This window comes from Elephas maximus, chromosome 3, assembly GCF_024166365.1.
Source record: "Elephas maximus indicus isolate mEleMax1 chromosome 3, mEleMax1 primary haplotype, whole genome shotgun sequence".
NCBI classification, from domain to species: Eukaryota; Metazoa; Chordata; class Mammalia; order Proboscidea; family Elephantidae; genus Elephas; species Elephas maximus.
Window position 1 is genome coordinate 202263341 of NC_064821.1, and position 22048 is coordinate 202285388.

Below are 22048 nucleotides of genomic sequence, written 5' to 3' on the forward strand. Positions count from 1 at the left end.
TGTTTGTGCTTTGGAACTGCAGGTAAGAAATTTGAGAGCGATACAACAGCATTCATTGCAGTGTTTTTTTTTGTAACAAGAAATGAGTAGAAAGAACTCAAACATCTTTATCCAGCCTGAAGCATACTGGATAAAGAATTATGTCATATCCATAAAATGTAATACTATTAAAAAAAAACCAGTCTTAAAAAGAATAAAGTAGGTATATATGGACTGATGTTAAGTTAAAAAAAATAGCAAGAGGTAGTGAAGTATGTATATTTTTCTTTCATTTGTATTCAGTATATACTAAATATGTTAACATACAACAAATATTAACTAGTAATTTATATTATTATATATCTAATAACATTACACACATATACATAAAATTTCTGGAAGGACACATAAGAAACAGTTGACATCTTTGAGGAGATGGACTAGACAAGAGGGTGGTACAAGGACTTTTCATTGCATTCCTCTTATATATAATTTTTAGTTTACATATTTTATTTCATTTTTAATTGTCAGCATGGCTGCTTAGAAGAAGAAGAAGAAAACCCTATGGTACTTACTGAACGGCTGATTCAAATTTAGCTCTGTCTGCAGGCCACCTACATTGGAGTTGCCGCCTCCCAGGATGGTGAATGTTTGGAAAAATGGTCCTGAAAAGCAGAGAAAAGAAGAAATACAGAAATTGATTGAAATATTTTATAGAGTCAGAAAATACAGAGCGTAGACCCACACCATATAATTATATATACTGCGACAGTATATAAAACTCCTTATCAAATCCAGATTATCTTCCGTTTCAGTTTATAAACAAAGATATTAAGACAAACGAACAGTTTTCTCAAAGGTGAACGCAATGACGAATGTATGGTAAAGAGGAGAAAGAGGAGGAGATGAGAGGTTAGCATGTGAACTCAAAAATGTCACAGCGGCTCGATTTTCACATTCAAAATGAAGCGAAAAAACAAGTGGAATAATTCCAAATTTTAGCCCCGTGCAAAACACGCTAATAACAACCAGAGCCCGCGGTGCAAGCGATGGGGGAACTGCACGGAGCGCTGTGCCATCCGCGGCGACAGGTGGCCGGTTCTGGGCCTTGTGCGCCCTCGGCCAGCAGGGGTCGCCCTCACTCTGCGGCCGCCGGGACAAGAGCCGGGCGGTGCGCGCGGGCGCGGCCCAGGTGGGCTGCAGCGAGAGGGTGGAGGGCCCCGGGCCGGCTGGCCGATCTGCCGGCGTTACTGGCCCAGCTGGCTCCCGTGAGGCGAGGCGATGGGCTGAGCCCGTGGGCGGGGCCTCAGGTCCCGGCTAGAAATAAACTTTGCCTGGAAAACTGCGCTCGCTGGACGCTGCTGCCTCGTGCCATCACTATTAGGATGAGGAAGGTGGTGTTGGTCACCGGGGCAGACAGGTGAGTTCCCGCCCGCAGACCCCAACGGAAACGCCAGACAGAGTCGGGGACCCGTAACTGGAGCGCAGGGTGACTGCCTCTCCTGGCCCTGCTGAGACCGGGTTCCATTCATCAACTCTCCGCACGGCGCCCAGCCCGGGGAACTCAGGGAATGTGTAGTTGACTGAAGCCAGACTCCAGAAACGGGAGGCCCATCCTCACGGAGATCCTAGTGTGTTCATCCAGATGTGAAGGGCAAGAGCTCCGACTTTTCCCGACTCCGCTCAGAGCCGGTGTCCTGATTCAGGTGGTCACGTGTTGCTTTCCAGTTGCTCGATGTGTGTAGAGCTTCTGCCCCTTCTAGATCTGATTATCAAGCTGGGTAGGAACTGTGGGAGCGTAAATGCATTTTGTACCCCTCGGCGCTTATGCTGAGCACCTAGTAGTATCTGTCAGTTCTTACTGACTGCCTGACTGAAGGGGAAGAAGCTTTTATCTGTTGAGAATAGAAAGGAACAAAGACAACCGCAACCATCAGCTCCTCACCTTGTAGGCTTTTTCTGGATGTTTCAACTTCTTGTTTGCCTTTCTAGTGAGGGCAGGGACCTGGAAAGAAACGGCTATAGGCATTAACCAATCCATTTTGCTACATTTGGAATCTGCATTTGCTAGGTTAAAAGGTCTCCCTTAAAGTTGTTCAGTTTTTAGCATATTTACCTACCCTCCCTATTAACTGAAAAAAGCTTTCAGGTACTCGAGGGCACCTTTGCCATGCCCAGGGAACCCTCACCATGTTCCTTCTCAGCCTCTTTGACAAATTCTACAGTGCCTTACACTCAGCGATGCCTAAATAGTGCTCATAAGTAAACACAGATTTTTGTTATAAAACTGTTAGACAATTAAATAGCACTAACCAGGTACCATTCACCGTGTTAAGTACATTCTGTATATTTTTCATTTACAGGCACCATTATTATCCTTAATCTACAGATGAATCATAGAGGTTAAGCATAAATAACTTGCCCAGACTTCAGATCTAGCAAGCAATAGAGTTAGGATTTAAACCTAGCCAGTCTGGTTCCATATTCTGTACTCATAGCTACTACAGTAAATTGTCGTATGTATATAAAAGGGAAGACATGATTTTTCTCAGTGAAGATATTTAGTTCTGTGCTCACAGAGACAGATTCTTAAGGGAATGTTTCGTAAATGCTCTTTAGAGCAAGTTACAAACATTTCATCACCATATGGGAAGAAGATGGGAAGATACATTGAATGATAAAGAAAAAAAAATTTTTTTTGAATGATAGATCTTGGTTATTGTGTTTTTAATATACAGCCCTGTTTGCTTCCGCTGAAGACCTTATATTCCTCTGAACACCTATATCCTTGAGTCTCCTACTCTTCCTAATTTCTCTTCCTGGTCCCTAGTTTATATTTCCTCCATTCTTCGTTCTAAAATTCTAGTTATTCAAGGCAAAGAGCATCGCAAAGCCAAGTGCGTACTTAATTATACTGAATCCTTTTCTTTTTTTACTTCACTGATTTGCTCATACTGACTGGCTAGTGAAAAATAAATTCATTGAGTTGTTCAAAGAAAACCTCCACAGAAGGTTGTTGTTTTCTGTTATTGTTTGGTCCTGAATGTGAGGTGAAACTTGATCCTGGTATGGGTCTTGCCCCTGAAGAACCAGCAACTGTGTTGATAAAATAAAAAGTATGTTAGTGAAGATGCTGTCTTTAACACCTACTCTTGGTAGTTTTTAATCACCATCAGATGTCAGTCACATGGTAGTGTAGGATGACAATTTACTGCAGAATAAACATGACAGAGAAATGGAAAAGGACAATTCTAATTTATTGGTAGTGCCTCAAGTAAGTAGGTACCAGAGTTTAGGATTTCCTTCTTGCCATCTTTATTTAAATCAGCTTTGAGAATTTTTTTCTCTCTCTCCTTGGGCTCCTGATTACAGCTAATATTGTCAAAGTCAATTTTCTGAACCAAAGAGAAATCCTCCTATTTGGCACCATCCCAAATAAAGCTGGCCCTGTGCTTGAATTGTCCTTTTCAGTGGCATTGGCCTAGCCTTCTGCAAGCGGCTGCTGGCGGAAGACGATGAGCTTCACCTGTGTCTGGCGTGTAGGGAGATGTGCAAAGCGGAACCTGTCCGAGATGACCTGCTGGCCTCTCACCCCACAGCTGAGGTCACCATCGTGGAGGTGGATGTTAGCAACCTGCGGTCGGTGTTCCGGGCCTCCAAGGAGCTCAAGCAAAGGTGTGCCTCTTGTTCATGGGTTTTCTCTTCTGTGATTGTGAATTATTTTATAAAATGAGGAAGTGTAATAAAAGTATAACATCCTCAGATGCCCCAGGCTCAAACCCAGTCCTTGGAATATAAGAGCGACTGAATGAATATTTGTTGAAGGAATGAATGAATTAATCAGGGTGTCTGAATCCCTGAAATACTCTTCAAAATATGTGCTAATGTACCTTTGTACATAGTAAACACACAATACCAGCCTAGTGACACAAGAGCCCTGGTGGCACAACAGTTAAGCGCTTAGCTGCCAACCGAAAGGCTGGTAAAACAAGTGGAATAATTCCAGATTTTAGCCCCGAGCAAAACGTGCTAATAACAACCAGAGGCTGTGGTGCAAGTGATGGGGAAACTGCGTGGAGGTCGGGGTGGCCTCTCTGATTAAGTCACATTTGAGCAGAAACCTGAAGGAAATAAGGAATAGGTAGTTGTCTGAGGTAAATATTTCAGGCAGAGGGAGTTGAGAAAGGTCTTAAGAAAGGTGTATGTTTGGCATTTTCAAGGAATGTCAATGAGGCCAATGTAACACGAGTAGAGTGGGCAAGACGGAGAGCAGTAGGAGATGAGTTTAGAAAGAGTGAGGACATTTTTAGCATTATTTCTTTCTCTTCCCAGTGGTAGAAGCCACTGTAGACCTTTGAGCAGAGGAATGACCTGATCTGTTTTTCATGATCATGTTGGTTACAGGGGGTTAAGAGTGGAAGTAGGGAGATGAGTTAGGAACCTATGCAAATAGGTAAGGGATGATAGTGGCTTGACTTAGGCTATTGAAGTGGTTGAATTCTGGATAGGAAAGTAGACCCAACAGGACCTACTGATAAATTGGTTGTGAAGAGAGAGAAGAATCTAGGAGTCAGCAAGGTTTTTGGACCAACTGACTGAGTAAATGGTAGTGTCATTACTAAGATGAGAAACAGTGTGGGAGAAGCAGATTTCTGGAGTGAAGTCAGCATTTTAATTTTGGGCATGTCAATTTTGACATGTCTGTTAGATATCCAAATAGAGAGATTGAGTAGGCAGTTGGATATACATCTGGAGTTTAGAAGGAAGGAGGATTAAATATGTAAGTGGGAGAATCATCAGCGTATAAATAATAGTGAAAGCCTTTGACCAGCCAGGGAAGAGAACACACAGAAAAAAGGGGACAGAGGATGTAATGTGTACTATTCTACACTCAGAGTCTGGGAAGAAGAGAGGAATCTAGGAAAGAAGACTGGAAAGTAGCAGTCATGAGAGAGTGACCAGAAAAAAGGGGTGAGTGACCTATTGTGTAAAATAGTCCTGATATATCAAGTAAGCGGAGGATGGAGAATTGCTATAGTACTTGGCAACGTGGAAATCATTGTTGCAGGGACAAAAGATAATTCTGGGAACAAATACCTGATGAGAGTGGTTTAGGGGAGGATAGGAAGAAAGAAAATGGAGACATGAAGTGTGGATGACTCTTTGAAGAGTCTTGCAGTAAAGGAGACAGAGAAATGGGATACCTGGAGAAGAACGTTGGGGTCAAGGGAGGGTTTTTGAAGGTGGATGATATAATCGGTTGAGAAAAATCCAGAAGGGAGGGTTTAATGCAGTAGAAAGGCTGGTGAAAGAGGAGGAAAGGTGAGAATTGTCAGAGCGGCATGAAGAATGAGTCAGTGCACAGGTGGAGGGAAGGGGGCAGGTAGGCTGAGAGATGTGTTGGTGGGAGGGTAAATATTTTTTTTTTGGTTGTTTTTCCTCTATCCTCAGTGAAGTAGGAAGCAAAAGCAGCCGAAAATGAGGAGCAGGAAGGTGTGGAGGTTCTAGGAGAGAGGAATATGTTAAATAGTCATCTAGTGGAGTGGGAGAGAGAATACACTACGGAAAAAAGGAAGGATTGCTGGGCAGCACTAAGTGCTCATTTGAACTTAGGGCCTTGAATATTTTTTTTAAGGATAAATTCTTTATTGGAAATTCCTGGTTTCAACTGGACAAAAGTATGTTACATGAAATAAAAGCATTGTTCTGGGTAGAATCATGGAAACTCATAAACTGGTCCAATTTTTATTATCAACTAGTTATTAAAAAAAAAAACTTTTTTTTTTTTATTCATAGTAATTTGTGATGCTATATAATTATCCAGGGAGAGTAGACAGCAGGGATTTTACCTGTTTGAAATGTTGGCAAATCGCTAGTTAATTCTGTTCTTATGGGCACTGACTTTGGTACATGGTCTATTATACCCACAGCCCAATTTACACAGCACACTGAGCCCTTTAAAATTACCATTCACATTTATATTATTTCAATGTTACAAATGTACATTTTTTTGCAATGGTAAAAAAAGTGCAAACAGTGCAAAAATGTGGCATATCTGTAAAATGGAATATTAGCTATTGAAAGGAATGAAGTTACTGACAGATACTAGGACGTGAATGATCCTTGGAAACATGCTAAGTTTAGGAAGGCAGATACAAAAGTCCATCCATTTATATGAAATGTCCAGAATAGGCAAATACAGAGACAGAAGAATAGTGGTTGCTGGTGGTTGGGAGAGAGGCATGGAGGTGGGCGGGGGGAGACGTATTTCAAACATATCCCTTAGATGCTTTGCTCAAACAGTGTTATGGTTGTGAATTTAAAGAGAAACTGGTCAGCATGGTACCTGGTGTGTGTGTGTGTGATGATGATGATAAAGAGTTAGATCTAATTTGGGATTGAGGCTTTATCAAGCTAGTATAGTGAAGGGCGAGGGAGACGAGGGAATTAATGGGGAAAGATGTTGATGGTGAGCCGTGGAATCTTGCCTGGGTAAGGGAGGACATGAGGAGTGGGGGGCAGTGAAAAAGTGCTAATAAATGTAGACTGATTATAAGTTCTTAATTACAAGTCCTGTAAGGGTCTGATTGAAGACCTGCAACAAGATATTGTAAATTTTTCTGGCAAAAGGCCTGTCAGTGAGTAAGAGTGCACACTCCATTAAAAATAAAAGCAAAGAGATTTATTGAAGGTTTGAAACAGTTCAAACTAGGGACATATCTGATCTCATAAAGTGAAATCAAACTCTCCAAAATGGTGGAGTTATATAGGCATATTTATAGGATACAACATTCTGATTGGAAGCTGCAAGATTACATAAGCAGGAGGTGAGACAACTTGAAGGGGGGAGCTTTACAGAGACTGGTTGGAAACACAAATGTGGGCTCTTTGGATCGATTAGTTTAAATACATGACTAAGAGGGCTTTTACAGGGTGGTCACAAGGTAATTATCTTAAAACATTTCCTGAGGGCTGCTGAGGGAACTCCTGATAAGGGCCTTGTGTCAAGACCCTCCTTTTGGCACATTCTTCCTATTATCTTTAGTTTAACTACAGAGAAAAAATGTTTCCATTTTTATGTACTGAAGTCTAAGGGTTTGACAGCTGCAGGAGAAATACGCCAAAGATGTGATGGAGTTGGGGCTCAGACCTGGTCTGATTGTCCTGACACTAGTCAGGCACTTCAGCTTTGGAACTCTCACACAGGCAAATGGTTTAGAAGCAGAGAAAACTTGATACTGTGTATCACGTTCCAGCTATCTTCTTTTGAATAGAGGTATCCCCTTCCCCTTTTTGGCCATAATTTTACTATGGGTCTTTCTAGTGGTAGCTAACAAGACTGTGTTTGCATTTTGCTTGCAGGTTTCAGAGATTAGATTATGTATATCTAAATGCTGGAATTTTACTTAATCCTCGGCTGAAAATAAAAGAGCTTTTCTCTGGCCTCTTTTCCAGGTAACTTCTTTTTTCTAGTTGAATTCAATGGTGTGAAAAGTATTTTTCTCTTTAGATGTACTTTATATTTCACACATATTTTAGTGGTAAATGGTGTGGGAATGTTGACTAGGATGATAAAGTAGGAATAGGTATTGCCATAATACTATTAAAGGAAAATTTCTATTGTGAGAAATGCTGCTAGACGTGGTAGTTTTAATGAGATTCAGAGTCTCCAGGACGCTAAAAAATTTGGCTTGTTTTCAGGATGAAATAAGAAGTTAGTAATTCTTGGAATGAATGACTGTGTCAATGTCTTCCTTCCTTCTTATTCTTAAAAAAAAAAACCAACAAAAAACTCTTAATTATCCCCACTCCCCCAGAAAGCTACTACCCAATTGTTTGCTCTTCTTTGTAACAAAACTCCACAGAAGAACTGTGTGTAGTTTCTGTCTCCAATTCCCCTCATCCCTTCCTCTCTTAAACCCATTCCAACCAGGCTTTCAGTCTGGTCCTTCTACCAAAACAGGTCTTATCAATGGTGACATTGACCTACATAGCTAAGTCAATGATCTTTATCTTATTTGACTCATCAGCAGCATTTAAGGTAGTTGATCACACCCTTCCTATTTAAACATTTTCCTCCCTTAGTTTCTAGGACAACATACTTTCCTGATTTTCCTTCTACTTTGCCACCTTTTCCTTCTCAAGCTTTTTTATTCCTCCCTGGCATCTTAACGTTGGAGTTCCCTAGGTGCAATCCTTAGTCTTTGCCGTTCGTGTGCACCTCCAGATCCTGTTTTCCATGGCTCTGTAGCCTGAGAGGCTGGCATTTGAAACTCATCTCTTAGCTTCCCTTGCCATCTGTCCTCCAGTTGGTTTTGGCCATCAGGAGTAGGAGGTAGAAAGGTGGGAGGAAGGAGAGATCAGACTATTTGCTTTCTTGGATTCCTCCCCGATGGGGAAGGTTGGGAAGAAGCTGTGTTCTTCTAGTGAAGGCCACAGCTTCTGTCAGGTGCTCTCTCTGGGTTCTGGTACCTGCCATCTCTTTTTGCTTTTCAGGGGTGGTGACAGCCTTCCACTAAGCCCCATGTCACTGGGTAGAAACCCTAGGTTTTACATGGCATGACTCGTTTTGGGCAATTAACGAGAGACCGAGATGGGAGAATAAAAAAAGGCACTTTTATTTCACTGTATAAGGAAATGGAGTCAGTCTGTGCTTACTGCTGCCAAGACTGCTCGTTAAGGGTGGGCAGGCAGATTACTTTTAATGGTGTTTACAAATAGAGAGCTCATAAAAGTTAAGTCAGCAACATTCTTAAGCATACTTTGCAGGTGCAATGGGGTTTACATAGAACTTCCAAGCAAAAGCAGGATTCAAATGCAGAGATGGGGGTGGGGGGAGGGGCCCAGCAAAGGAAGGATTTTGCAATACAACACTCTAGGGGAGGAAGCCAGGCAAAGAATACAGCACTGTGGGGGTCATGTCTCAGCTAGGGTACATGACCATTCTTTATTGGTTTCCTTTAACCTAGCCCACACCTTTGTGAAAATCCCTTAATTAAACTCTCCTCAGTTATCCTCTTTGTGAATGTCCTCTATTTCCTGTCCAGTCCCTGAGTGATGCAGCCCTCTGCTCTCTGCCTACACTGTCTTAGTTATCACCTATAGTCTCATTGTTTGAAGTTACATCTATATGCCCGTGAATCTCAAGTTTATATACCCGGTCCAGACTTCCCTTCTGAACTCTAGAATTCTGTATCCACCGCCTATTGAACATCTCTTTTTATTTTTAATAGACATGTCCACCATAACATATCCAAAAGCAAGCTCTTGAATTTCCCCCAACTTGCTTCATCCTCAGCCTTCTCCATTTTATGGCTATAGTCCAATCTCAACACAACATTTAAGTCTTCTCATTCCTTTGTTAAACCCTGAAATAGCTCCACACATCACTCAGAGTGAAGGACTGAACATTATTAAAATGACCTAAGCAGCTCACATGATCTGACTTCCATTACCTCTCACTTCTCTCTCCCCTTTGTGCACTTTATTCTAGTCACACAAGTCTCCTCGCTGTTTCTCTAACTCATTAAACATGCTACTCCTCTAGGAAATTTGCATCAGGTATCCCCTCATTCCTTCAAGTCTTTGCTCAAATGTTGCTTTCCCAATGAGGCCATTCTTGGTTATGCTAATTAAACCTGTCACCCCACTCCTTACTACCAATCCTCCTTACTCTGCTTTACTTTTTCTTTTTTACACCACACTTCTCACTTTCAAACTTGATTACTTACGACTGCTGTTTATTGTCTGCCTTCTTTTCTCTCTGAGGTAAAGAAAGAATCTCTGTATTTCAAGGACAAAGAACAATTCCCAGGTGCTCAGTAAATGTTTGTTGAGTGAATAAACCAGTGAATATCAGGAAGAACATTTCAAAAATTACATAGCTTTCTTAATGGGATCCTAAGGTATCTAGAAGAAATTTTTGATAAGTTATTTTACCAATCTGTTTTTTTTTTTTTTTAAGAACAGTATGTCCAGAGATATTAAGTATTATGTAAAGCAAAATGTTGGGTGGAGACATAAGAATGTTTTGAAGATGATGCCCTTCTTTTGTGAACTTATTTGTATATGAGAGATTCTGGTTGTTCTGGGTAGTGCTAGTAAAATGAAATCTCTGGATTCTATTTCAAGATGGCAGACTGAGCATATAGTACTGCTTCCCCTCACCACACTGGATTTGGGATACACATAGGCAAGTGCATTACAGAAGTTTGGAGTAGAGTTGGTAGATTCCAGAACAGGAGAGGAACTAAGGAAATGAAAAATGGGGATTGGTTGTTTTACCATAGAAGTAGCAAATAGGTTGACCCCAGTGAATATCCCCTTGTCTTTTCTTAAGGTAGGTATCACTGACAAAGGGATCCACTACCAGAAAGGAGAGTAAGCATGGGAACTTGGATTAGAGAGATAGGGCAGTATCTTTGAAGTTCAGGAGGAATACGAGCGTATGCATCCAGCCAACTAGAGGATTAAGTACTCCACCTGGTGGCATATACTATCCCTTCCCTTCTGTGACAGATTTTGTTATTCAGAAGATCACAACATCTCTCATCCAACATGCTTTTCATATAATGTGATTTTGACCTTCCCCCTAATGAAAAGTGAGGTCTATGCTCTTTCCTATTGAATCTGAGCAGGCCTGTGACTATGGAAGAAGTGTTGCTATGTAACGTCTGAGGCTCAGTCATAAAAGGTATTTGAGATTCTGCCTGGTTGTCTTGGATGCTTGCTCTTGAAACCCAGCCACCATGCTATGAGGAAGCTCAAGAAGAGGGGTCCTCATGAAGAGGAACCGAGGCCTCCAGCTCACAGCCCCAGCCAAGATCTCAGCTGACAGCTAACACCAACTTGACAGCTATGTGAATGAGCCATTTTTAAAGTAGTAACTTCTGGCCCAAGCTGCCCTAGCTGATGCCACATGGAGCAAAGATGAGCTGAGCCACTGAGCCCTGCCTAAAGTTTAGACTTTTGAGTAAAATAAATGGCTGTTGTTTTAAGCCACTAGAGTTTCGAAAGGTTCATTACCCAAAAAAGCCTATTAAAGATTAGGTCGTGGTAGCAGCTCCTATCCATCTCTCTAAAGTTAGTTGCGTAAACCAAAGCAGCATTCAGTTTAAAGAGAATCTCAGCTGTAAGTATGATTTCCCAATAAAAAAATCAAATATTTGTGGGAAGCCAATACCATACAAGAGGTATAACAAACAAGAGAAATAAAGGAACTTCACCTAGACAAATGGAGTTGAAATAGCAAGCAAGATATGACTTACAGGTAAGTTAAATTATTATCCTCAGAGAAATAAATAACAATATCCTTTCCAGAAAGAAGATACCCCATCACAGAAAAGAACCAAATGAAGAGATGAAAAATACAAATGTTAAAAAAAAAAAAAAAAGATAACTTGTTCGAGCAAGTTCATTAGCAGGAAAATCAAGCTGAGGAAGTTCCCCAGAATGCAGCATAAAGGGATAAATAAGTTGAAATGTATAAAAGAAAAGTCAAAATATGAAAAATAGATCCAGAAGTTCCAATATTTGCTTCATATAAGACTCCCTTATGGAGAAAATAGAGGAAATGGGAGAGAAATACCAAAAAGAGTTCAAGAAAAGGTGGGATAATAGAGCAGTTACTGCCTACAAGTTTTGTGTCTTACTATCACTTTCCTGGTCCTTTGGCTAGAGAAATTAGGGTCCTTAAGGGTTTTTTTTTTTCCATCTGCTATGCTGGCTTTTCCAGGTTGTCGTCATCTCCAGCATTCAATCTGGGATACGTGAGGCAAAAAAGCAAAAACAAGGAACTCACCACTTTTTGTCCTGAGGCCCATTGTTCGTCTTCCTCCTTCTCTTCATCTTCCAGGGTCTTCTTGTATTTGTTTTCTATGTAATATCTGGGCCATGTAGCTGTACTTAGTGAAGGGGATAGGGAGAAGTGCCATCTTGATCTGGAATTGAAAGTCCATTTATTTTAAAAGATCTTATTCATAGTAGCAAGATAAAAAAACGTAAAGAACCCAGAATAAGCCTAACAAAAAATGTGCAAATTATTGATGAAGAAAAACCGTATACATTTATGGAAAGTGATAAAAATGACCTTAAATATATTATCTTAATGAATAATAATACTTACTGTAAATCATCACCTCCCTCTAAAATTAATCTACAAATTAAATGCAATCTCAATCAAAATGCCAGTAGGAATTTTTAAAAACTTGACAAGCAGATGGTAAGAGTAATATGGAAGAATAAAGATGTAAGGATAGCCAAGACAATTTTTAAGGTGGAAATGGGTCCTAGTAGATATCTAAAACATAGGATAAAGCTATAGTCATTAAAATAGTGTGGAATTGATGCAGGAAATAATGAGTGGAAGAGAATAGAGTCCAATAACAAAGTCTCTAAGTGTCATTAAAAATCAGTGGGACAAATAACTCGTTCAGTAAGTGGCATTGGGACAATTGACTAGTCATGTAGAAAAAATGAAGTTAGACCCTGTTTCATAACAGTCAGAAAAATAAGTGTTATATGGGTTAAAGAGCTAAGTGTAACTAAGTAAATGAATAAATATATATATATGTATGTATGTATATATATATATGTTTATGTATATATATAAAGAATGAGCCATAAACATACTAGAAGAAAACATAGAAGAATGTGATCATGAATTTGGGAATAAAGAAGGATTTTAAAACCAGACCTCAAAATCAAAAACTTTGAAGGAAGAGGTGGTTGAGATTGACTATAAAACAGTAACAACAACTAATGCTGGAGAAGAGATCTTATAAATGTATTTAAGAGATAAGGGTGAAGCTGGTAGGAGTATATTTGCACATACATGATGGATAAAATAATAAAACCTAGGAAATAAAAAAGTACTACAAATCATTAAGAGAATGACCAGTAACTGCATAGACAAATTGGCAAAGGATAAGAATTGGCAGTTCTCAGAAGAGACCTAATAGCCAATAATACAGGAAAAATGCTCAATCTCGGGAGTTATCAGGGACATGCAAGAAGTTAAAATTACAACGCAAAACATTTCATAACCATCAGACTGGCAATAATCAAAAAACTATAAAATAGCATGGCTACTACTGCGTATAAATTGCTATCATTACCTTTGGAGGAATAGTGTCTTGTGAAACTTCACGTGTGACCACCCTAGGAGCCACACTGCTGCTTTTGAGTATCCTTTCAACAGAGACCCAGCCATGTGCACAAGGCGGGAGATAGAAAGATTGGAAACTACCGAAGTTTTCATCGATAGGGGAATAACGAAATACTATGCGACACTTTACCATCGGGAAGATGTGTGTGCAATAGCCTGGCAATGTCTCGGAGACATTTCTGGGGTGAAAAGCTGTAGAATGATACATTTCGATACCAATGATGTATGTTTTTAAGTCCCACAAAACCAATTTCTGTGTTTGTTGTTGTTTTTAGGTCTCGTTTTCAACTCATAGCAAGCCCACGTGATGGAATAGAACTGCCCTGTAGGGTTTTCTAGGCTGTCCTTTTCCGGTCGCTAAGAGTCAGGGTCGACTTGACGGCAGTGGGTTTTTGAATCTTTGGGGGAGTGGATCACTAGGCCTTGTTCTCGAAGAGCCGCTGGTCGTGTTCAAACTGCCAACCTTTAGGTTAAGCATGGTTAACAGTCTAGTGCTTAAACGTTCGTGCCGCCAGCGCACCTACTTATATGTATATAAATGGAAAGAAAGTGTCTCTGGTGAGGATGGGTGAGATGGAAGGTTTCCGGATGGAGATCGCAGTCAGAGAAAATTTACTGGCAATGCTTATTACACGAAGCATGTGTTCATCAATTAGTTCTATGATTAAAAATTTAAAAAGAAACCTGATTAACAACAAAGAAAAACATAACAGGGAAAATTTTCAAGAAATAAATATTCCCCAGAACATTTCCCTAAGTATCAGTTTGTGAATTTGAGACATTTTTTGGGAATTTGTGCCTATTTTTTTTTTTTTTAATTTGGGAATTTGAGCAATGACCCTTCAAGGAACACGGTGACAAAAGGGTTCAAGGAAAGACATATTTTGAGCAGCTGTTGGGGGTCAAGCACTGAAATAGTCACTCATAGCTTTTAATTCTCACACAACTACTCTTTAGAAAAAGAACAACTTTCTGGTTTCCAACTAGATAACATGTGCAGTAAAACTTCTTTTTCTTTTCTTCTTTTTTTTTATCTTCTCTTTCAGAAAAATGATTCATATGTTCTCGACAGCTGAAGGACTGCTGACCCAGGATGACAACATCACAGCTGATGGGCTCCAAGAGGTGTTTGAAACCAATGTTTTTGGCCACTTTATCCTGGTAAAACAGCTTTGAGCTTTAGAGGCTTCTGTACTCACTATTACATAGAATTATAATAAGTGATATGACAAGGCTTTCCTAGTAAACGGAGAGTTTTTGGAAAAGCTATAGACCTATTTATTCTTTTACTTCAATTCTAAAGTATAAAATTTGAGGGAGAAAAAATATAAGCCAAAAAGAAACTGTATACAAGACAGACTAAGAAGTGTTGACTGATACAATTAAGAATGTTGTCCTAAGCTAGTCATATCCCCAGGTAAGACAGGAGACAAATTGAACTGAAGGCAATTCTTCATCCCCATGTGTTACACGTGTTGGGTACCGACAACTGTCAGTGTTAGATTTTTTATATGTGTTTCAGTGTCAGGTATTGATGAAGAACATTCAGCAAAGGTTAGGCCCATGTTCAAAAAATTAGTTTTATTTTATTCCAAAGGTAGAGATTTTCTGACGTTAGAGTGATTTCTTCTGCGCTCCTTCCTGAATCACGTCTGTCATAGATAAGACCTCCTTAACATATAAATCAAGTAATTCCTAACTTTGGTAAGGTCAAATGTAGTTTCTTGGTGTTGGAAAAACTAATTTTGTATCCAGAATTACAAGCCACTGACTTTGCATCTCGTTATATCCAGGGGTAATATTCAAAATAGCAACCAGTATAGCATAAAAGTATAGCAACTAATCTGAAGAGACACAGACCATAGCACTGGAGTAGGATCTTGGAGGTCCCTGGTGGACCAGGAAATAACTCTTCAGTTCAGTGGGAAGGCTCTGGGTTGTCGGGGAAGGAAGGGACACCCAGCAGGCTCAGTACATTGCTATTTGTTCTTTCATATGGAAGTTTTTTTTTTTTTTTTTTAATGGAAGTAGCCCCAAATTAAAAAAAAAAAAAAAAAAACCTATAAAACTCTATTGGTTGTACTACCTGAATATTTAGACCAAGTTCTACCCAAGACCTTATCAAATCAATAGTTCTAAACCTGATTAAAATGAATGTAAGAGCATTCCAAAGAGAAAAGGAGTGGAACAGTGCCACAGAAGGATACCATGCAGTCTGAGAGTATTTATAGAAGAGAACGGTATTACTTTTAAGAAAATCTGCCCCAGGTGGCCAAGATGACCTTCTTAGCCTCTGATTTTATTTCTAAAGCAGCATTGGTGGCCTCATTTTAGTTTAGGATGGTTCTTCCCATGTCTGTAATTTTCAGTTAAAAAAAAAACAAAAACGGTTGGATGTTGTCCTTAAGGAAACATAATTCCATTGCTATGCATGTTATCATTTATCTCTCTTCTTTTATTCAGTTTTCTTTCCTTTCTTCTGCAGCATAGTGGGTATGTGCCCAAGTTCCAAGCCAGACTACCTAGATTCAAATTGCAGCTCCTTGATTTATTAGCTGAAGGACTTTGGGCAAGTTAATATTTCTGGATTAAGTTTAAACTTCCTCATTTGTAAAATAAGAGAAATTGTTCCTATCTTGTAGAAATATATTTGTATAGTAAATGAATCTGTATCTATACATATGTATATGCATATATACCCACTCCTCACTTATCAGTTAGGTTCCAAAGACCAGGTCATTATGCAAAAATCAGTGTTAATGAGAAAATGAATTATGAGCACATCAGATACAAAATGAAGGATGACTACATCATTACATAAGTGCTAAATTATATCAGTATATAACTGCCATGCTGCTGAGAATCATGGCCTAGCCAAGTTGGCACATTTCTTTAGCCATCACAGCCACTACTTTTGCCTCCCACCTTGGCATTTGTCACTGCCAGATGTACATCATTAATGCACAAAATAGTCAGATAGTAGAATTTTTTACTACTGTTGTAAATGTAAAATGTTAGGTAAAGAGATAGTTGATAAGTGAGGGATGGGTGTATTAAGCTTCTTGAAGAATGCTTCTAATCGACTAATTTTGAGTCCCTTATTTGGGTGAATGGGGCAAAAAACAGAGGCAGAGTGGGACTACAAATTTTAATTTTTGCTCCTACATAGTGTGGCCTCTTTTTGTGTACAGGTGGATATATAAGTAAAAATTCAGAATATTACAGTAATTTTTGACAATAAACCTTGGTTTAAGATTAGTGTTATGTGTTTTATAAGCTGAGACATCTCCAGTTTCCAAGGTGACTCTTCCCCAGTTTCTAACATACAACGCATACAAAGCTAATTGCTGTAACTTCAAAATTGCGGTGAATTTAATGCAATAGAAGCCTATTTCTTACTCACATAAAGTCTAATTGGTGGCTGGAGGGAGTAAGGGTTCTTGCTCTGCTCCATGCAGTCATTCAGGGACCTAGGGAGATGGATAATCTGCTCCTTCCTACACATGGATTTCAAGATCATTCTGGGTGTCAGTATCCATTTAGCAGATAGGTAAGAAGGAGAAATTGCATTTGGAAGGTTTATATAAGCCAGACCTTGAAATGTTACATGTAGTTCCTGCTCATATTCCACTGTCTAGAAGTAATACATATGACATACCTAACTGCAAGGGAAACTGAGGACTAGATTGTAGCTGAGTACCCAAGAGGAGGATGTCTTAGTTTTCTAGTGCTGCTATAACAGAAATACCACAAGTGGATGGCTTTAACAAAGAGAAATTTATTCTCTCACAGTCTAGTAGGCTAGAAGTCCAAATTCAGGGTGCCAGCTCCAGGGGAAGGCTTTCTCTCTCTGTAGGCTCTGCAGGAACATTCTTGTCATCAGTCTTCCCTTGGTCTAGGAACTTCTCCGCACAGGAACCCTTGGGTCTGAAGAACCGCGCTCTGCTCCCGGCATTGCTTTCTTGGTGGTATGAGGTCCCGAAGTCTCTCTGCTCTTTTATATCTTTCTTTTATATCTCAAAAGGGATTGGCTTAAGACACGACCTAATCTCGTAGATTGAATCCTGCCTTATTAACATAACTGCCACTAATCTCACCCCATTAACATCATAGAGGTAGGATTTACAACACATAGGAAAAATCGCATCAGATAACAAGATGGTCGGCAATCACACAATACAGGGAATCATGGCCTAGCCAAGTTGATACACATTTTTGGGGGACACAATTCAACCCACAACAGAGGAGTAGCTGAGTTTTGTGACTAGCTCGTTTCTCTGTAGCATGGAGCTAATAACACACTCTGGCAAGTTGTTTTTAAGGCTCAAAAATGACATCTTAGAAGTGCTCAGTACTGTTCCTGGGGCTGGGGAGGTACTTGATAAATTATAGTTTATATGAAGATGATTATTATAGCTGAGGAGCTAGTGTGGTTGCCTTCAGCCTCATGCTTGTGAGCTGGGTCTTGATTGTACTGGCACATTTGTTTATGCAAGCATCGAACCTTTCTGCAAGCTTCCAGGCTGGATTTTAAGATACAGTTTGGTTTGTTCTTTGTTTCATCCTCAGGTTCAAGAGCTGGAACCTCTCCTCTGTCACCCTGACAGTCCATCTCAGCTCATCTGGACGTCGTCCTGTAGTGCCTTGAGATCCAACTTCAGCCTTGAGGACTTCCAGCACAGCAAAGGCCAGGAACCCTACAGCTCCTCCAAATACGCGACTGACCTCTTGAGCGTGGCTTTGAACAGAAACTTCAACCAGCGGGTAAGACCTGTCTCAGTGATGTGGAAATGGCAAAGCTGGAGCTTCTTTATTACGGCTGAATGCCTGGTTTGCTGCTGACCAGCAAAATGATTGTTATGGTTTCAGAAAGTACGTTAGGGTCACTTGAGCAGGGTTGTGTAGCCAGTTGCCATGAGAGAACATTTTAGAGCAGCCAGTAGGAGTTTATGGCACTCTCGTTATGTAGCTCATTCTCACGCATTCTTAAGCTTTTTTGGGATGTTTGATTTATGTAATGAATGATAGTAGAGCAGTAGCTACCCATTACGGTAATGTCCTGGGCTTTTTATCCGTAGCATCTCAGAAGTTTGTGAGGCAGCTATGCTATTGCCATTTTCCAGGTGAGGTAACCAAGGAACAAAGAGAACAATATTTACCTAGGTGCACATGTTGGGGTCTGAGGTATAAATTAATCACAACACTTGCCCTCTTAACTTACGCAGTATTTGAGTAATATACATGTAAGGATTACAAGATTGGCTTTATTTCTGGCAAAACTAGACCTGAGGCTAAAATGAGATTTTTTTTTTCTAGTCCTTTCCCTGTGAATTAACATTATCCTTCAGGTACAGGCTGGGTGACTATCACCCTCCCACCAGTGACACCTGGCAGACCTCCTGAATGGAGGAGGCAGAAAAGAGAAGAACATGAACTGCTGTGAGCAAGCCAGCTCTGAAAGAGCTGAGCCACACATGTTCATGCTTTATTTCATTTCTCCTATACGTCACCCCTCCTTCCACAGAGAGGGGTAAGCAGGAGGTGCAAGGAGGCATGGAAGCTTCTGGTCAATCCTTCCAAGAGGGCAGAAGTTCCTATTTTATGGGCTGGCTGGAAGGTGGGAGAAGTGGGGAATGATTCCTTCAGCACCCTAACCCACACGACGTGGCAATCAAAATGATGGTCTCCCAGAGGAGTGGCTGTGCCCTGGTGAGGAGGCCACAGCTTCTCTGGGCAGGCCTGCTCCTCTTCCTCCTCTGAGACCTCTCCTCTAATACAACAGTTCTCACACTTTTTGGTCTCACGACCCCTTCACATTCTTAACAACTATTGAGGGCTCCAAAGAACTTTTGTTTTTATGGGCTACATCTACTTATATTTACCATTAAAAAAAAAATTTACCATTACTAGACATTAAAACTGAGAAGTTTTGCAACACAGGCACACATTCCATTAGCTGTCTGAGCGATGATGTCATCACATGTCATGGAGCCTCTGGAAGCCTCTGCTGTACACTGGTGAGAGATGAGAGTGAAAGAAGCAATAATGTCTTAGTACTGGTATGAAAGTATTTTTGACGCTGTAGGTCCCTGAAAAAGTTCTGGTGGCCCTTCAGGGTCTACAGGACACGCCTTGAGAGAACCACTGCTTTGATGCCAACTACAGCTCTCTTGTTTTTCCTTCCAGTTCAGCAGTGGAACTTATTTCCCCCAAGAAGATTCTGGAATGGGTCAGAACAGCTCATTAGTGAAATTAAGTCTGGGATCACACTGTACACAAAGTAAAAAATTCACTTTCTATTCTCTTTTCTATCTCAATTCTCCAATTGTCTGTTCCATTATCCAATATAGCTCTCAGAGGTTAAGCAATGAGCTTAAATGACAGAAGAAACACACAGTATCAACAATATACAACATTCTTAAAAATGAATAAATACCTCATTCCCTTTTTAAATTTCCAAGGAAAAATTGAAGTCCAAATATTAAATCTCCTGTCTCTTACAAGTTAAAGTTCCAGTATGTTACAGTCCTCAAATTTTCCTTCTTCATTTTCTTTGTTCAGTTTAGCCATCTTGCTCAGATGTTTAGGGTGAGTAGGGGTCTCTCCAACAGATGCTTTTTGACTTGTCTCTTACTAGAATAGTCATTGTTCCCTTAGAACTCTGTGGTTGAATTAATCCAACCCCAATTGTCTCATGACCTCCTCTGTAGAGAATCTATAATATGAATAGGACACGCAAGGTTTTCACAGTATTAGCCTGTCATGGATTGAATTATATCCCCCCAAAAACGTGTGTATCAATTTGGCTGGGGGATGATTCCCAGTATTGTGTGATTTTCCTTTATGTTGTAAATCCTGCCTCTATGAGTTAATGAGGGAGGATGGTTGGCAGTTGTATTAGCGAGGCAGGACTCAATCTACAAGATTGGATTGTGTCTTAAGGCAATCTCTTGAGATATAAACGAAAGAAGTGAGCAGAGAGACAGGGGACCTCACACCACTAAGATAGCAGTGCCAGGAGCAGAGCGCGTCCTTTGGACCCAGGGTCCCTGCGCAGAGAAGCTCCTGATCTGGGGGAAGATAGATGAGAAGGCCAACAGAGAGAGAAAGTCTTCCCCTAGAGTTGACCCCATGAATTTGGACTTTTAGCTTCCTTTACTGTGAGAAAATAAACTTCTCTTTGTTAAAGCCATCCACTTGTGCTATTTCTGTTATAGCAGCACTAGGTAACTAAGACATAGCCCAACACCCAAAGAACTTACCAACTACAAACAAAGCCTGAGCTCCTGTAGCAGGTATCCAAGCACACTTTGGGTAGCCACATTACTATCACTCACCAAAGGCTGTAGCAGAGACTTTGTGACATTGAGGAAAGGAGGACAGTTAAAACGTGAGAGAATAGAGAAAATGTATGGATTTCAGCTTCATCTGGATGCCAGTCAGTCTGTGCAGCTATCTGGAGTCTTTTATTTATGGATGAAGTCACTCATCACATGGTTCATTAGGCACTTGACTATATTTGGAGAGAAGTGCACCATTGCAGATTTTCTGTCAAAGAATAACATTGAAGAATTTCTTCTTGAAAATTAAAAAAAAATGTCTATAGTGCCAATCATCAGGTCTTTGCTTGAAATCCCCTTCTTCCCTTTTGTGCATATTTAATACCTTTAAATTCCCCTCCACCCCAAGGTCCTGTGTCCCCAGCACCTCATTGCTGCACTGGGCATGGGCTCTGCATAGTGACTCTCTTGTGGCAGGTGTATCCCAAGCACACAGCTCATAATCTGGCCTTCTCTAAGTATCGGTCTCTTGCTCTTTCTAAGAATTTCTCCATCCCAAGTCATTTTTAGCCATATGCCACTGTGGCCTTTGCTAATTCCTTTTGCTCTAGCATTTCTTTATGCCTATGAAAACTTACACTAGGCAAATCTGCTGCAAAAGACCTCATTAAAGTGTTAAAAAGCAAAGATGTCACTTTGAGGACTAAGGTGCACCTGACCCAAGCCGTGGTATTTTCAGTCACCTCATATGCATGTGAAAGCTGGCCAATGAATAAGGAAGACTGAAGAAGAATCGATGCCTTTGGATTGTAGCTTTGGTGAAAAATATTGAATATACCATGGACTACCAGAAGAATGAACAAGTCCGTCTTAGGAGAAGTACAACCAGAATGCTTCTTAAAAACAAGGATGGAAACTCTTGGCCTCATGTACTTTTGGACATGTTATCAGAAGGGGCCAGTCCCTAGAGAAGGCCATCATGCTTGGTAAAGGGTCAGCGAAAAAGAGGAAGACCCTTAACGAGGTGGATTAATATAGTGGATGCAACGATGGGCTCAAGCATACCAACAGTTGTGAGGATGGCCCAGGACTGGGCAGCGTTTAATTCTGTGGCACATAAGGTTGCAATGAGCTGGAACCAACTTGATAGCACCTAACAACAACAATAGGCTGTGACTTCCTGCCTATTTATTTTTGGTCTAATATTGATTGTATGTGTTGTAGACTCTGAATTTTAGTTTACAGATTTCTTCAACTAGGGACTGGGTGATTCTAAAAAGATAGCCAACACAGCTCTCTCAGGATTCTAAGCTATCCCTGAGATAGGACTCATTACTCTTTTTGAAGGAAGCTCTGGGTCAATACTTATAAAGTGTTCAGAACAGTGTTAGACCTAGAGTAACTTCTATGTTAGTGTTCACTAAAATAAATTTAAAGTAAATAAATAATGTGTTGCCAAAATTCATGAGATTGAGCCTGAGGCCGATCACCTGACCTCCCCCAGGCAGTGTTCTGAGCATCTTATTTGACCATTTAAGGAACTGGAGGGCGATTTGTTTTAAGGGCTACCAGACTTCTGTACTACTAACTGGGGTAAGAAAGGCAATAGGTTTCCTTTGTGTGG

The 22048-nt window shown here is 40.4% G+C and overlaps 1 protein-coding gene across 3 annotated transcripts in view; it reads left to right on the forward strand.

The window, feature by feature from the left end:
- Window positions 1–1136: 1136 nt before the first annotated feature.
- Window positions 1137–22048, forward strand: part of LOC126073895 (3-keto-steroid reductase/17-beta-hydroxysteroid dehydrogenase 7-like) — a 33528-nt gene continuing 12616 nt past the window's right edge. The window contains exons 1-5 of one of the 3 annotated variants that reach the window (XM_049881095.1): window positions 1137–1399; window positions 3451–3654; window positions 7342–7434; window positions 14191–14305; window positions 17714–17908. In XM_049881095.1, coding sequence (XP_049737052.1) covers window positions 1365–1399; window positions 3451–3654; window positions 7342–7434; window positions 14191–14305; window positions 17714–17908 — 642 coding nt within the window. In that variant the 5' untranslated portion in view covers window positions 1137–1364. The remainder of the gene's footprint in view (window positions 1400–3450; window positions 3655–7341; window positions 7435–14190; window positions 14306–17713; window positions 17909–22048) is intronic. The other 2 variants (XM_049881096.1, XM_049881097.1) reach the window with 2 other exon arrangements.